The 17688-nt window shown below is 44.4% G+C and overlaps 1 protein-coding gene across 10 annotated transcripts in view; it reads left to right on the plus strand.

The window, feature by feature from the left end:
* Positions 1-17401, plus strand: part of LOC133236940 (BOLA class I histocompatibility antigen, alpha chain BL3-7-like) — a 41625-nt gene extending 24224 nt beyond the window's left edge. The window contains exons 1-8 of one of the 10 annotated variants that reach the window (XR_009733077.1): positions 118-892; positions 3747-4043; positions 6014-6289; positions 7113-7388; positions 7505-8050; positions 8412-8450; positions 8958-9230; positions 11963-17401. Coding sequence is in view for 6 of the 10 variants with exons in the window: in XM_061399237.1 (XP_061255221.1) it covers positions 832-892; positions 3747-4043; positions 6014-6289; positions 7113-7388; positions 7505-7600; positions 8000-8067 (1074 nt within the window). In the remaining 4 variants the exon portion in view is untranslated. The other 9 variants (XM_061399239.1, XM_061399240.1, XM_061399238.1 and 6 more) reach the window with 9 other exon arrangements.
* Positions 17402-17688: the final 287 nt, after the last annotated feature.

Below are 17688 nucleotides of genomic sequence, written 5' to 3' on the forward strand. Positions count from 1 at the left end.
CTCGGATCCGAGTGCGCGGCTCAGTCCCGACGCCCGCCGCCCGCCGCCCGCCGCGAGGGACCTAATGGGACATTTTAAATGAGTGGCAGTTCACACCATAAATCGCCCCAAGTGAGAACCTTATTTTTGTGTCTTTATTGTCGATTTCCTCCCTAAACACGTAATTGTTTTTTTTCTTGCCCCGCGGTCCTCAGCAGGGAAAGCGCCTAGTCCAAACCACTGGACCGCCAGGGAATTCCTTAATGCTCCTTGTTTTTGTTTTTTGTTTTGACATGGCTATCAATTCAGTTTTAATTATTTGTTTATCACGTTCCCCCACTTAACATATATATGGCTACATTTTTCCAAGCTGCTGCTGCTGCTGCTAAGTCGCTTCAGTCCTGCTAGTCACTCTTAACTTCTCCGTAGTTTTCCAAATACAGATTAACCTTATTTGCATTTGGATGAGGAAGAAACCAAGGCTCCGAAGCGGAGAGGCCCGGCTAGGATCTGAAGTCCAAGCTGGTGGGTCCCATCTAGACCTGTCCTGGGCTACTGGCTGACTTGCTGTGGCATTGGCTATGCGGGATGCCATATGCTGGGGCTTTCGTTTTCTCCAAATTCAGCTTCAGTTCCGCAGATGTGTTCCTGACCAGCGTATCGCTGAGTGACTGGTGCTCTGTAGTAGTTTCCGCCCCCCACTGCGACTATTTCTTGCGCTTTCAAGCGGTTTCAGTTCCCGTAAGGCGCCACCCCTAATGCGGTCCAGAGCTCGAGTGAAGCCGGTGGTCTCCGAGCTGTGTGCCACAGCCGTGCCCGGAAGTCTTGGGGCCAATCGGAACAGCCAAGGCGATGCTGTGGGGCCCTGTCCTCTTGTATTTCTTCCTAGCATACCTGCCAGAGACACAAACCCGTGAGTTGGGAGCGAGGGGTGGCGGGCTGGGAGAGTGGAAGAAGCTGAAACCGGCCGAGAGTGGAATTTTTCAGATCACTGGGAGCTTAGTGGTGACTTTCGAAAATCTTGGTGCAGGCCGTCACTGGCTTATTTGTGCGGGCTCTGTCAATAAGGGCAGCTAGTGTAAACAAGAGGAGAAAAATGGCAACCTACTCCAGTATTCTTGCCTGGAGAATCCCGAGGGTGGAGGAGACTGGTGGGCTGCCGTCTTTGGGGTCGCAGAGTCGAACACGACTGAAGCGACTTAGCAGCAGCAGCAGTGTAAACAAGAAAGAAGTTGGCAGATCTCAGAACCAGGTCAGAAGTCATAATTCTGTAGTCTTGCTCAGAATAGATGTTCCTGGTTTCCCACTCCAGTATTCTTGCCTGGAGAATCCCCCAGGATTTTGGCGGGCTACAGTCTATGCGCGGTCGCAAGGAGTCGGACACAACTGAGCGACTGAACTAAACTGAACTGAACAGTCTATGCGGTCGTTCAGGAGGGAGCGACTAACACTTTCGCTTTTACTTTTAAAGTCTTTGGAAGGGCAAAGGCACAGCCAGAAGCAAAAATTTGGTATGGATGGTATTCAAGGTTTTAGATCATCTTTCTTTACAATTTAGAGTGTGTTTATTTATTTACAAAGTATGTGCATATTCCATTATAGCAGTACATTATGTTGAGTATACGAATTTACAGAAACAAATCCAAAAAGATGAGATAAAATATTTTAAATAACTTAAAAAAAATTGATCACAAGCTTGATTAATGACAGAACTGAAAGAAAATAACGTAGCACACACATTCATCTTTTATTCATATGGGGAAAGGGCTTCACTGAAGTGTTTGTTTAAATATGGCTCATCCAGGAAAACCCCATAGGGACAGTATGCAAAACTCTCACCACCCACTAAGCTACAATTTTTGCATTTTCCTACATGCAGGTTATTTGCAAAACCATTGTTCCCAGCCACAGGTCTCCTAGCACAGTTTCTCAGCAGCTATTATTGCGCTCCAGACTCTAGAAGTGTACCAAGAAAGCCAGAAGGAAAGCCAGACTCATGACTTAATTACTGGGTAAAATGTTTCCAGACCAACAAGTAACAACTCGTGGAAAATGAAACAAATTCTTGACATATCTGAAACATATCTGGCAGGGTGAATTTTTTTAAGTCTTACCTATTTATGAGCAAGAGAGGAGGAGAAATGGGTTCTTTTTTTTTGAGAAATGGGTTCTAAATAAAGCTTTGCTACTAAGCTTCAGTTTTCTCACCTCTAACATGGAATTTAAGCAGCTACTTCATACAGTCATCAAAAGAATTAAAGAAATAACGGCAGACCACAGAGGAAATGCTCCAGCACAATGATAATTTTTAGGAAACAGTTTCTGTGCAGGCGTTAAGTGGTGTGAGTGCTTTAATAGGAGTACAGTGTAAACATTTCCATATTTATACATTTCCTATCTGCCTGAATGGAAAGTCATCCAGCTATGGCTGCTTGGCTGAGCCTTAGAATAAAGGGGAGTTTGTGCTCAGTGTCTTCCTTTTGCTCTTGTTTTTGTGGTTTTTCCCTCTCCACAATCACTCCCTGGAGTTCAGTGTCTCCGAACATCTAACCACAGCCTTGCTCCCTGCATAGCCCCTGTTAGGTGCAGGGTCACAGTAGGGATCAGCAGAGAGCAGACAGGGACTGCTGGCTTGCATGTCCACTGGGTCCTCAGGAATGACCTCTGACCTCAGTAGGTGCTTCTCAATGGAGTCTAGATCTGAGTGGGGTCAGAGTCAGTTCACAGTGAGAGGGACTTTATTCATCAGAGGAGGCGCCCATGTCAAGGGGTAGAAGTGCAGAGGTTCTTTGGAAAAAAGAACAATGCTGTTAAAAACAGAAACGCTATGAATAATTTACAGAAGAATGAATTCAATTGGCAGATAAACATGGAATTATGTTCAATATAACTTCATAAATTAATGTATAAACTAAAATGTATGTATTTTAACTGCCATTTATAGCAGTGTGACTAGACCTAGAAAATATTATATTTAGTGAAATGTCAGACAAAAATACTATTTGAGATTACTTATATTTGGAATTGAAAAATAATACAAATGAATGTACCTACAAAACGGAAACAGACTCACAGACATAGAAATCAAATTTGGGATTACAAAGAGGAGAGAACAGAGGAGGGACAAAGTAGGGATACGGGATTAGTAGATACAAACTAAGTAAAGTAGATAAGCACCAAGGATTTGTTGTACAGCACAGGAAATTATACGCATGATCTTTAATCTGTTATGGAATACAATTTTTCAGAATACTGAATCACTATGCTGTACACCTGAAGCCAACACAATGTTGTAAAGCAGCTGTACTTCAGTTTTTAAAAATTTGCACTTTGCTCTCATCCCCCCACCCTGGGGCCATGGAAAAACTGTCTTCCATGAATCTGGTTCCAAAAAGGTTCAGGACTACTGCCCTAGCTGGTAATGTGGGTAGGCCTTATCTGATCAGTTGAAGGCCTTAAGGGGAAGACAGGTCTGAGGAAGAGTGAATTCTACTTTCAGACTGCCTTTGGACATAAGCTGCAATATCGTGTCTTCCTTAGGTATCCAACATGCAGCTCTGCCTTGCAGATTTGGGCTTGCCAGCTAATTCCTTAAAGTAAATCAATCTTACCCTGTATATATTCACTTATGCAGAGGAGTGTAATTGTCTTTTCATTGTTTTATGTTGTGCGCCATGTCTCCTATTAGACACACGCTCATTCCCTAGATCCTCACACAGTAAATTCTGGAGCTCTCTCTGACCCACTGTTGCTTGTTCTCACCTCAGGATCACACTCTCTGCAGTATTTCTACTCAGTTGTGTCTGAACCGGGTCCAGGAGTCCCTTCATTTATGGCTTTTGGCTTCGTGGACAACCAGCCCTTCATTCGCTATGATAGTGAAGAGATGAAGGCAAAGTCTTGTGTTCATTGGTTGAGGGAGGAGCCAAGTTACTTTGATGATGAGACCAAGATCTTCACAAGTCGGATGAAGATTTTCCACTTAAATCTGAGGAATGTACAGCAATATTACAACCAAACCAAGGAGGATGGTCTGAACAGAGCACTGGCACAAAAGCAAACAAGTAGGTGCCTCAGAGAAAGCAGAGGGAAGTGGTGCTTGTCACTTCGTACCAATCCCCAGGGGTGAAAGGCTCTTGACAAGTGTTCCCATAGGGTCAGGCTGGGGCAGAAGAACATGTACAAGTTATCACTTGAGAATGAAAGCTGAGCTGGTCTGGTCACAATGGTGTAGGGTCTGTGTGACGAGAATTAATAATTAATAGATTAATTAAGCAGTTTTACTGGGTCATGGATATATGCTGAACATCTTTTGAGTGCTAGAAATGGGGACCCAGAAAAGTATAAACTGATGTTTGTCTTCAAAGAGCTTATAATTCATATGGGAAGGTACTCACACTTCTGTGAAAAGTTTATTGACCCTTCACTGCATACCCAGAGATGTCAAAGACAGGAACCTCCTTGAATGCCATAGTTTACTGAGATTCATAGATGAGATACCCCAGTGGTCAGAGTTTCATGAATGAGGCAGAACTTTATATAGAACCAGGTGGATATGTATTACTTAGGTCTATGAAGAACATAAAAGATGTTCCAAGCAGTAGGAAATTAGGGTGGAGCAAGTCGTGGGGTAGGATTTGTCTTAGTGAGCTCGAGGGATGGACTGAAATTTAATCATTTCTAGTTAATGGCTCTTGAGACTTTAGGTCTGTTGAAACAAGTTTGTAAAGGGCCTTGAAGCCCAATCAAGGCATAAGCCAGTGAGAAGTATAATTCAAGCTGAATACTGAGGCTGCTCAGCTTTTTCCCGTTGATCCTTCTAGGAACGTGAATTCAACAAAGGTTTATCCGATGGTTACTTTACAGGCACTGATGTAGACTCTGCCTTTCAAGGGCTCACAGTATAAGAAGAGAGTGATGGTACACAATAAAGTTAGAGTATGCAAGTTTGTTAGACTAGGAACTTGAGCTGGGAATCTGTGGAAACTTAGAAGCATGTGTGCTGAATCCAGGCTGCAGTGATCTCAGATTTATTCATATTTGGCTTTGAAATTCATTTGAGAAATTTTTCAGCAGTTTGGGCTTGTTGATGCTATTTGCTTTCTCTAGTATCTTGTGTTGTTGTCCTTTCGTCGCTAAGTTGGGTTGCAAAAGAGTTGGACACAGCCTAGTGACTAAACAGCAAGTGACCTGACTTAGCGATTAAACAACAACAGTAAGAATATTAGTCTGCCTGGCCTACCATGACAAAATACCACAGACTGCATGATTTAAGCACCAGAAATTTATCTTCTGACTTTTCTAGAGACTGGAAGGTCTAAGGTCAAGAGTCAGCAGGGTTCTCTGTGGTGAGGGCTCACTTCCTGGCTTGCAGTCGGCCACATTCTCGCTTTTCTTGGTGTGTGCCCATGGAGTGAGGGAGAGAGCTCCTTAACCCTCTTGTCCTTGTTGGATTAGGGCGCCACTCTCGTGACTTCATTTAAACTTAATTACTTGCTAGTATCTCCGAATACAGTTACATCAAGGGTTAGGGGTTCAACATAGTGAATATTGGAGGGATAAAATTTGGTCCATAGCTGTCAAGGAAAACTACTCAGTACATTGTCCCCTCCTGTGTTAATGCTGTGTAGTGTGGTCCTGTTCTCAGGAACTTGAGCTTAGACTCTGAGGCTGTTAGCCTAGAAGAGACCTGTTAGGTCATAATCTAACCCTCTTTTTATACAAGATAAATGTAGAATGAATAACTTGCCCAGATCACACAGTTCATGGCAGAGTTCAAATCTGTAACTCCCAATCCATGGCCTTTTCAATACCTCCTGGAACCAACCATAGACCATTCCTCAAGCAGAACTGACTGTAATGAAAAGAGATCGTTATTAGGGCAAAACTAGTTTGTCTATGGAATTTGAATGTCCTCTAAGGAGAAGATAAGAGATGGGAAGGTATCGGGGGGCTGGAACCTTGGGTGGGAGGCCTTGGGGGCAGACTGTGCCCAACTGACACTGGCTGACACCACTGTCCTGGGGCTGGGCAGGCCCCCACACCCTCCAGTTCACCTACGGCTGTGAGCTCCTGGAGGACGGCAGGACCACGTGGCACTGGCAGTATGGCTATGATGGTGAGGACTACCTGAGCTTGCATATGGACCCTCTGCAATACACAGCAGCCACATTCGTTGCTCAGTACACCAAACAAAAATGGGAGGCCGGTGGGAACTTCATAGAGAGAGACAAGAACTACTTGGAGAAGGAATGCATCCTGTGGTTGTGGAGATACTTGACGTTTGGAGGGGAGAGCTTGAACCGCACTGGTAATGACTTCCCACAGCCCAGCCTTTCAGCCCTTCCCCCATCCCCAGCTTGGGCCATTTTCTTTGCAGAGTGTGGGTGAGGGTATCTCCTCCAGAACTGACCCAGCACAGGGGTGTGAGATATTTAGCGTGGGATGGCTGGGGCCAATGTGCTGATGATGACTTCCCTACAAGCCATAGATGTGGAGTGGGGGGACTTCCTATCTTGAGTCTCCTGGGCAGTGCCATCTGATCCACCCATTATTTATTTTTTAATTTTTTAAAATTTATTTTGCTGAAGTATAGTTGATTCACAATGTTGGATTTTTGTTTTTATTTTTGTTTTTTACCACACCTCATGGTATGTGGAATCTTACTTCCCTGACCAGGAATTGAACCCAAACCCCCTGCAGTGGAAGCATGGAGTCTTAACCACTGGACCACCAGGGAGGTTCCCTGAGCCACTCATTCTTATTAGTGCCAAGGAAACTACTCTCAGGAGGACACAGAGCTGCTTCATAGAGTCTTGAAGATTTCTCATCCTTTTGGTGCTTTCCCACTAGATACACACCTGTATGTAGAAAACATTGACCAAAGACTTGATACAAGAGTCGAGAGCCTTTGAAGGGGCTCTTATCCTGGAGGATAATGTTAGACTGAGTTCCCGCACCCTTGACTTGAAGCTGGCTCAGCTTACTGTGGATCCCTCTACCCTCAGATAGAGGAAGTTCCCTTTCTCCCACTGGTTGGCAGATGAGCCATCAGGAGTTGTGGTGGCTTGGTCTTTGGAGTCGATGCTACTCAACAAACCTGGCCTGCACCCTCCCTGCTTTGTGTACCACAGAGCCTCCCAAAACACACATGACTCATCACCGCATCTCTGACCGTGAGGTCACCCTGAGGTGCTGGGCCCTGGGCTTCTACCCTGCGAAGATCTCACTGACCTGGCAGCGCAATGGGGAAGACCAGACCCAGGACATGGAGCTTGTGGAGACCAGACCTTCAGGAGACGGAACCTTCCAGAAGTGGGCGGCCCTGGTGGTGCCTTCTGGAGAGGAGCAGAAATACACGTGCCGTGTGCAGCACGAGGGGCTTCAGGAGCCCCTCACCCTGAGATGGGGTAAGGAGAGGGATGGATGGTCAACCTTATTATCAGGTAATCAGGAGCCTTCAGGAGAACTTCAGCAAGGTTAGGATTCATGCCTGAGGTCAGGGCCCCTTTCCTTTCTTCCACAGAACCTCTGAAGACCTCCGTCCCCATCACAGGCATCATTGTTGTCCTGGTTCTCCTCGTGGTCACTAGAGCTGTGATCTGGATAAAGAAGCTCTCAGGTAGGGAAGTGAGGGAGGGATCTGAGTTTTCTTGTCTCACTGGGGGTTTCAAGCCCAGGTAGAAGTTTGCCTGCCTCGTTACTGGAAAGTACCCTCCACACACTTGTGCTTGGTAAGTCTGGGGGTTTTGCTTGCACTTATTCTTTGTAAGGCACATGTGAAAATGGAGACCAGTATCAACATGATGAATCTGGTGATGGGGACATTGAAGGTCAGGGAAGGTCACTGTGAGGACAGGCCTCTGGGCAGGTGGTTGGTTCAGGCCCTGCATACCTACTTTCATCATGGTTTTGATCCTGCCCTGGGTTGTCAGTCACAGTTCTGGAAACTTCCCTGGGGTCTGGGACTAGGTGGTTTCTTTAGCGGCTCATGACCTGTCTTCTGCCTGGCTTCTCACAGGATATTATCACTCTACAAATGGAAAAAATAGAACCTACTTTCAGACTGCAAGTAAGTACCAAGTATAGGTAGGGTCTGGTGGCAAACCCTGAGACCCTTGGAATAGTGCAAATGGGAGCCAATGGGGGAGCTCACCCACCCAGTGATTCCTTCTTTAGCCCCATCTCTGGACTTCCGCCAGGTTCTGGATTGTTCTCCCCTAGGCAGCAACAGTGCTCTGGGCTCTGATGCTCTCACTGATCCTAAAAGTGAGACTCTTAAGGGACCCCCAGTGGGAGAGAACTTGGGGCAGAGAGGACACACTGGGTGATGGAGATTCTTTGATGAGACATTTGAGCATGTCGGGGGGCTATTGGGAATGACCTTTTATGATGACTGACCTGAATTTGTTCATGATTATTTTCTTTCACAGTCTAAGAGAACGGCTTTGTCTGGAACTGAGTGATACAAGGTTTGTTTACGCCCCCACCCTCCTCCTTTGTGACGAGGTGGGGCTGGGCAATCTCTATCCTTGTCTTAACTCCATGTTACACTGAGTTGTAACTTCTTACTCCTTATTGAAAGTAGGAATCTGGATATGAATTCAATTTTTCTATTTACTTATTTATTTTTGGCCCTGAGTCTTTGTTGTTGCCACTGGCTTTCTCTAGTTGTGGCACATGGGCTTCTCGTTACAATGGCTTCTGTTCAGTAGTAGTGGCGCACAGACTGAATTGCTCCATGGCATGTGGAATCTTCCCGGGGCAGGGATGGAACCTGTGTCTCCTGCATTGGCAGGCGGATTCTTAACCACTGGACCACCAGGGGAGTCCTGAATTTGTTTTTTCTGATTCTTGTCATGAGGTGGGGTTGGTGGGTTAATTAAAGGCTAGGAAGATTCTTAAATTGTGCGAGAAATGAATGGAAGTGCTGAGAACCTTTTAAAATCTGAGTGTTTGCTATGCTGACTCTGTTGCAGGTGGGGCAGGAGAAGGCTGTGAGGAGCTGAGTGTGGACGGGGCCTGGGCCCAGTCAGAGCATCATGGGCTTTGATATGGTCGCTGCTGTTATCATCCTCTCAACATCTTTGTCCTTGTCTCTTCAGTAGAACCTTGTCTCACCAGGACCTGTGATCACAAGGACTGAGACATCACCTGAACCTTGTCTTCTGGACTGTGGGCAGTGAGGACCTTATGTGGCCGGGTCAACCAGGGCTCAGGACTGGGTCTGGTTCTCAGTCCTCGTCTTTTAGGTGTTGATTTTTTTTTTTTTCTTTATTTCTATAGAGACTTACTCTTCTTCTTGTTCTTGCATATGGATTCTAGTCTTAATTTCCTCTAGGTGTCCCCCATCTCTACAGGAGCAGGAGTAATTTTTGCCTGTCATTGTCCCCCCAAGGCTCAGGGGGCCCCTGCTCACTGTAGTGTCTGTGGTCTAAAGAAATGACTCATCCAGCTCTTACCCCCCTTCCAAGGCTGTTTTCTGTGCTCTTAGCTCTAGAAGTGCTAGTGGTGGCTCAAATCCAGACTCATGGGTTTATAAAGCTGAGTCTAATTTAGATTTGCAGTGGTTTGGGAAATAGGACCCATAGGTCAAGGACCATTGCTTTCTTGAGTGGGACATGAGTTTGTGTGCTGTGGTGTGCAGGAGGGTTGCTGTGGGAGGAAGGAGGTGGGGGAGGGAGGGAGAGCAGCACTTGTGAGAAAAGCAAGGCAGCATTGACACCAGTCAGAATAAATGTTGTGCTGTAGCTGCCGCAAGACAGCATGTGGCCCTAGGCTACGTTAATAAAGATACTGCCTTTAGAATATGGACTTCCCTGGTGACTCAGATGGTACAGAGTCTGCCTACAATGCAGGAGACCCGGGTTTGATCCCTGGGTCATGAAGATCCAGAGAAGGAAATGGCAACCCACTCCAGTATTCTTGCCTGGAAAATCCCATGGACAGAGGAGCCTGGTGGGCTACATTCCATGAGGTTGCACAGAGCCCAACAGAATACAGAGATGCTGTCCACTTATCATTCAATCTATGTGTTGTGTCAGATACATCACACATTATTTTTGCATCTAAGAAATTTCAGAAAACCAAAGTCAGGCAAAGTTATTGGCCTGTGGAGCTTGTTCTAGTGAGAAGAGGCAGAGTGTGCATTATGATCCTAGTAAGTGAGGGAGTGTTTCCCTTTGAGGTTGGTGAGTGCTCTGAGGAAGGTGACCCAGAGTATGAGTGTGTAGGGACAGGGAAGGTGGCTGTGTTACTAGGGTGGTCAGTGGGCCTCACTGAGAAGGTGACTTCTGAGTGAAGATGTGAAGGACATGGGGGAATGCCCACAAGGAGGTCTGGGCGAAGTTCTCTCCAGGCAGAGGTGCTTCAGTGAAAATGCACAAGGGCAGGAGAGCGTCTGTGTTCAAGGAAGAGTGAAGAGGACGCAGGTGTGGCTGGTGGAGCGAAGAACTGAGATGAGGTCTCATGTGTGTGCAGATCATGTGGCTTTGAGAATATTGGATTGACTTTTCTCTGAGGAAGACGTAGCACTCCAAGACAGTTTTGGGAGAAGAGGGACCGGTGTGACTTCTATTTAGAAGCATCAGTCTGGCTGCTGTGCTGGGGACAGAGCTGAGAAGTGAAGAGTGAACGAGGCGGTAGTGGAGACTGTAGAAATAGTGCAATGTCCAGGTTGGAAATGTTGGTGGTTGTCTCACGTGTGGGTAGGGAAAAATATTACAGAGTGACTAAAACTGGATATATCTAAAGATGGACTTTACAGCATTTCCTAAAGGATTAAGTCTGAGTTGTGAGAAAGAGGACACCCAGACTTTCAGACTGTGCAAGTGGCTCAGTGGCAAAGAATCCGCCTGCCAATGCAGGAGACCCAAGAGTCGTGGGTTTGATCCCTGGGTCTGGAAGATTCCTTGGAGAAGGAAATGGCAACCCACTCCAGTATTCTTGCCTGGGAAATCCCATGGATAAAGAAGCCTGGTGGGTTATAGTCCATGGGGGTCACAAAAGAGTTGGACACGACTTAACAACTAAACAACAACAAAAAAATATGGGTATTCAGTTGAGGAAATGCTGAAATTGGATGCCTGTTAGAAAATTCAAGTTGGGTTGTTAGTTGGGGCACATGTTTGGAGTTTAGGAGAGATGTCTTGGGTGTAGAAATAATTTTGGAAGTGACACCATATAAATGCTATTTATAACCTGCTGAGAGGGATTAGAGGAGGAAGGAACAAGGACTGAACCCTGGACCTCACAGCCCTATACAGTCTGATCGGATCGCGCACGTGTGCAGACTGCACGATTCTGACACACGTCTAGACAGCGCAGAGACCAGGTAGTCCCCGACTTACCTGTGCATGAGAATTCCCCGGACATCTCATTAAGTTCCAGTGGTCCAAAGTCGAATGTAAGAATCTGAACTTATAACAAGGTTGGTGCTGATGCTGCTCATCTTCAGAGCACACATTTAGGAGCAAAAATGTAGAGCAGGATTGCCACATGGCTGTTCATCAGCCTCACCTGTAGGCTTGTTGGATAAGCAAGTCTTGGGCTCTGTGCTCAGCTTTCTGAGATGGTGGGTCTAGGGAGAGGCCCAAGTGTTTTGCAGCAGTACCTATAAGCAGTCTTAGGTCTTAGCCAGGTTGAGGATGACTGACAAGGGTCAGTGATCGGAGCGCTCAGGTTGGGGAAGTGTCTTAAATCCACAATTAAGTTGTTTTTTTTCCTGAGAAGAAAAAAGCAAGACATCTGCTGGGACATTTATGTTGTTTGCCCTACTCTGGGATATGTAGCCAGGTGGAAAAGTGAGGAAGTGGTTATCAGCTCAGCATAAAGAACATCTCTGAATCCTTACTCTCTGAAACTATTCCCTGCATTGACTTCTCACTTACTTCTTGGTGCAATCAATGGAATCCTAAGTTCTTCTAATTTAAACGTGTGTGTGTGTGTGTACATATGCTTACATACTTGGCTCATTTTATTTCAGGGACTGAGTCGGCACATTCGGGAACAAAATTTTTGATGCTTTTCTAAACTGAGTTACATACAGGAACCACCGCTCTGTTGCTGGACACAGTTGCCTTTGTTACGACGACACCCGTGATGCTGGACACTCAACTGTGTGGCTAGAACTGCTATCACTATTGCTCTTGACAACTGAATGTCACTACTGCCACTCACCAACTTTGGCAAATGCCTTGTGCACACACCCAGCAAATATGTGTCATTATGTCCAGAGTCACAACTCAGCATGTGTTATGTGACTAAGAGTGCCTCTCTTTCCCAGCTGTGTATTTGGGGAATTGAGTTTTCCTCTCTCATGGAAGGACGTAGTGTCTGTCTTTCAAGACTCTTTCATGTTGCAGCTGATATCACAGAAATACAAAGGAGTATGAAAGAGGACTATGAATGATTATACAGCAAACAAACTGGAGGAACTAGAAGAAATGGGTTTATACAACCTGCCAAGACAATCATGAAGAAACAGAATAGCTGAACAGATCAATAACAGGTAAGAAGACTGAATCAATAATCAAAAACTTCCCAGCACATGGGAAAGCTGGACAGCTACATATAAATCAATGAAATTAGAGCATTCTCTCACAACATATGCAAAAATAAATTTAAAATGGTTTTAAAGAACTAAATGCAATACTTGACACCATACGTCTCTTAGACGAGACTGTAAGCAAAACATACTTGGACATAAATCGTAGCAGTATTTTCTTAGATTAGTCTGTTCAGTTCAGTCGCTCAGTCGTGTCCGACTCTTTGCAACCCCATGAACCACAGCACACCAGGCCTCCCTGTCCATCGCCAACTCCCGGAGTTTACCCAAACTCATGTCCATTGAGTTGGTGATGTCGTCCAACCATCTCATCCTCTGTCATCCCCTTCTCCTCCTGCCCTCAGTCTTACCCAGCATCACGGTCTTTTCAAATGAGTCAACTCTTCGAATCAGGTGGCCAAAGTATTGGAGTTTCAGCTTCAACATTAGTCCTTCCAATGAACACCCAGGACTGATCTCCTTTAGGATGGACTGGTTGGATCTCTTTACAGTCCAAAGGACTCTCAAGAGTCTTCTCCAACACCACAGTTGAAAAGCATCAATTCTTCGGCGCTCAGCTTTCTTTCATCCATACATGACCACTGGAAAAACCATAGCCTTGACTAGACAGACCTTTGTTGGCAAAGTAATATCTCTGCTTTTTAATATGCTGTCTAGGTTAGTCATAACTTTCCTTCCAGGGAGTAAGTGTCTTTTAATTTCATGGCTGCAATCACCATCTGCAGTGATTTTGGAACCCCAAAAAATAAAATCAGCCACTGTTTCCACTGTTTTCCCACCTATTTGCTATGAAGTCATGGGACCGGATGCCGTGGTCTTACTTTTCTGAATGTTGAGCTTTAAGCCAACTTTTTAACTCTCCTCTTTCACTTTCATCAAGAAGCTCTTTAGTTCTTCATTTTCTGCCATAAGGATGGTGTCATCTGCATATCTGAGCTTATTTGTATTTCTCCTGGCAATCTTGATTCCAGCTTGTGCTTCTTCCAGCCCAGCTTTTCTCATGATATACTCTGCCTATAAATTAAATAAGCAGGGTGACAATATACAGCCTTGACGTACTCCTTTTCCTATTTGGAACCAGTCTGTTGTTCCATGTCCAGTTCTAACTGTTGCTTCCTGACCTACATACAGGTTTCTCAAGAGGCAGGTCAAGTGGTCTGGTATTCCTATCTCTTTCAGAATTTTCCACAATTTATTGTGATCCACACAGCCAAAGGCTTTGGCATAGTCAAGGAAGCAGAAATAGATGTTTTTCTGGAACTCTCTTACTTTTTTGATGATCCAATGGATATTGGTAATTTGATCTCTGGTTCCCCTGCCTTCTCTAAATGCAGCTTGAACGTCTGGAAGTTCACAGTTTACGTATTGCTGAGGCCTGGCTTGGAGAACTTTGAGTGTTACTTTACTAGCGCGTGCTGCTGCTGCTGCTGCTGCTGCTGCTAAGTCGCTTCAGTCGTGTCCCATTCTGTGTGACCCCATAGATGGCAGCCCACCTGGCTCTCCCGTCCCTGGGACTCTCCAGGCAAGAATACTGGAGTGGGTTGCCATTTCCTTCTCCAATGCATGAAAGTGAAAAGTGAAAGTAAAGTCACTCAGTCGTGTCCGACTCCTAGCGACCCCGTGGACTGCAGCCCACCAGGCTCCTCTGTCCATGGGATTTTCCAGGCAAGAGTACTGGAGTGGGGTGCCACTGCCTTCTCAGACTAGCGTGTGAGATGAGTGCAGTTGTCTGGGATCTAATCAAACTTAAAGGCTTTCGGATAGGGTCATTTATTTTTCTGGAGTTGAGCTGTAGGAGTTGCTTGTATATTTTTGAGATTAGTTGTTTGTCAGTTGCTTCATTTGCTATTATTTTCTCCCATTCTGAAGGCTGCCTTTTCACCTTGCTAATAGTTTCCTTTGTTGTGCAGAAGGTTTTAAGTTTAATTAGGTCCAATTTGTTTATTTTTGCTTTTATTTCCAATATTCTGGGAGGTGGGTCATAGAGGATCCTGCTGTGATGTATGTCAGAGAGTGTTTTGCCTATGTTCTCCTCTAGGAGTTTTATAGTTTATGGTTTTACGTTGAGATCTTTAATCCATTTTGAGTTTATTTTTGTGTATGGTGTTAGAAAGTGTTCTAGTTTCATTCTTTTACAAGTGGTCGACCAGTTTTCCCAGCACCACTTGTTAAAGAAATTCGCTTTAATCCATTGTATATTCTTGCCTCCTTTGTCAAAGATAAGGTGTCCATATGTGTGTGGATTTATCTCTGGGCTTTCTATTTTGTTCCATTGATCTATATTTCTGTCTTTGTGCCAGTACCATACTGTCTTGATAACTGTGGCTTTGTAATAGAGCCTGAAGTCAGGTAGCTTGATTCCTCCAGTTCCATTCTTCTTTCTCAAGATAGCTTTGGCTATTCGAGGTTTTTTGTATTTCCATACAAATTGTGAAATTATTTGTTCTAGCTCTGTGAAGAATACCGTTGGTAGCTTGATAGGGATTGCATTGAATCTATAAATTGCTTTGGGTAGTATACTCATTTTCACTATATTGATTCTTCCAATCCATGAACATGGTATATTTCTCCATCTATTAGTGTCCTCTTTGATTTCTTTCACCAGTGTTTTATAGTTTTCTATATATAGGTCTTTAGTTTCTTTAGATAGATATATTCCTAAGTATTTTATTCTTTCCGTTGCAATGGTGAATGGAATTGTTTCCTTAATTTCTCTTTCTGTTTTCTCATTATTAGTGTATAGGAATGCAAGGGATTTCTGTGTGTTGATTTTATATCCTGAAACTTTACTATAATCATTGATTAGTTCTAGTAATTTTCTGGGCCAAAGAACTAAATAGACATTTCTCCAAAGAAGACATACAGATGGCTAACAAACACATGAAAAGATGCTCAACATCACTCATTATCAGAGAAATGCAAATCAAAACCACTATGAGGTACCATTTCACACCAGTCAGAATGTCTGCGATCCAAAAGTCTACAAGTAATAAATGCTGGAGAGGGTGTGGAGAAAAGGGAACCCTCTTACACTGTTGGTGGGAATGCAAACTAGTACAGCCACTATGGAGAACAGTGTGGAGATTCCTTAAAAAACTGGAAATAGAACTGCCTTATGATCCAGCAATCCCACTGCTGGGCATACACACTGAGGAAACCAGAAGGGAAAGAGACACGTGTACCCTAATGTTCATCGCAGCACTATTTATAATAGCCAGGACATGGAAGCAACCTAGATGCCCATCAGCAGATGAATGGCTAAGAAAGCTGTGGTACATATACACAATGGAGTATTACTCAGCCATTAAAAAGAATACATTTGAATCAGTTCTAATGAGGTGGATGAAACTGGAACCTATTATACAGAGTGAAGGAAGCCAGAAAGAAAAACACAGTATACTAACGCATATATATGGAATTTAGAAAGATGGTAACAATAAGCCTGTGTACTAGACAGCAAAAGAGACACTGATGTATAGATCAGTCTTATGGACTCTGTGGGAGAGGGAGAGGGTGGGGAGATTTGGGAGAATGGCATTGAAACATGTATAGTATCATGTATGAAACGAGTCGCCACTCCAGGTTCGATGCACCATACTGGATGCTTGGGGCTAGTGCACTGGGACGACCCAGAGGGAGGGTATGGGGAGGGAGGAGGGAGGAGGGAGGAGGGTTCAGGATGGGGAACACATTTATACCTGTGGCGGATTCATTTCGATATTTGGCAAAACTAATACAATATTGTAAAGTTTAAAAAAAAAAAAGAAAACAGCTCCCATGCTGAAATCAATAAAAAGCTTTCGGATAGCAAAGGAAACCATCAATGAAATGAAAAAGGTAGCCTGCAGAATGGGAGAAAATATTTGCAAAGGATGTGATTGACAAGAAGTTAATATACAAAATATACAAACAACTCATACAACTCAATATCATAAAACAAATTCCCAACCAGAAAATAGGCAGAAGACATTTCTCCAAAGAAGACAAACAGGCTTCCCTGGTTGTCCAGCAGTTAAGAATCTGCCTCGCAACATGGGGGCTGCCTGTTTGATCTGCGGTCCAAGAAGATCCCGCATGCCACGGAGCAACTAAGCCGGTGTGCTGCAAGTACTGAGCTCACGCAGCCTAGAGCCTGTGCTCCACAGCAAGAGGAGCCACTGCAATGAGAAGCCCAAGCACCGCAACTAGAGAGTAGCCCTCACTCTGCAGCTAGAGAAAGGCTTCATGCAGCAACCCAGGAAAGGTCTGGGGTTCTCCAGGAGGAAACGACAGATTTTTTTTTTTTTTTTCTCTACATTCCTTAGTCTTAGTCACATAAAACAGTTTTTTCTTTAAGTCCTGAACTGATGATTACACAACAAACAACTCAATTTAAACACTGTACTTGGGATTATATAACAACAATGTATCCTGCTTGAGGACAGTTTCTCCTTCCTGAAAACCTGACTAATCCTGATATCTTAGAATGTATATTATGGGAGTGGATCTGGTAGGATCTTTCTATTGTTAAGTTCTAATCCTGTTATCCTAAAATGTAAGTTGTAGGAGTGGGTCTCCTAATATCTTTACAACCTTGAGACTTATTGTAATAAGTTGTAATTTTTACAACCTTGAGATTTATTGTAACATAAAACAGATAGCCAATGGGAATTTGCTGTATGACTCAGAGAACTCAAACAGATACTCTCTGCGACAGGCTGAAGGGTGGGGTGGGGAGAGAGATGGGAGGGAGGTCTGAAAGTATGTAATTCCCTTGCTAATACTAGTGAGGGGGGCACTCTCTGCCTGCCTTCTGATATCTGTGTCAGAAGCTTTCTCTGCCCCTTTGCACTGTAATAAAACTTCTGCCACACAAGAGCCCCGAGTGGTCAAGCTTGGTCTCTGGTCCCGAAGTTGAATCTTTGGCGGTCATGAATCCGACATCGTTCACCATAAGCTATCACAAGCACAAGGTTGAAAAATCTCAAATAATAAAAAGTGTATACAGTGAAAAGTAAATTTTTCTCCCCTGTCCATCTACAGTTCTTCCAATTTTTTTTCCTGGACCCAACCACTATTGCTGGTTTCTGTATGTTATAGATGGAGATTTCCCTTTTTAATCAGGTGTCATTTTACCACACGTTCTATCTGTACCTTTGTTTTTC

This window comes from Bos javanicus, chromosome 23, assembly GCF_032452875.1.
Source record: "Bos javanicus breed banteng chromosome 23, ARS-OSU_banteng_1.0, whole genome shotgun sequence".
Classification (NCBI taxonomy): Eukaryota; Metazoa; Chordata; class Mammalia; order Artiodactyla; family Bovidae; genus Bos; species Bos javanicus.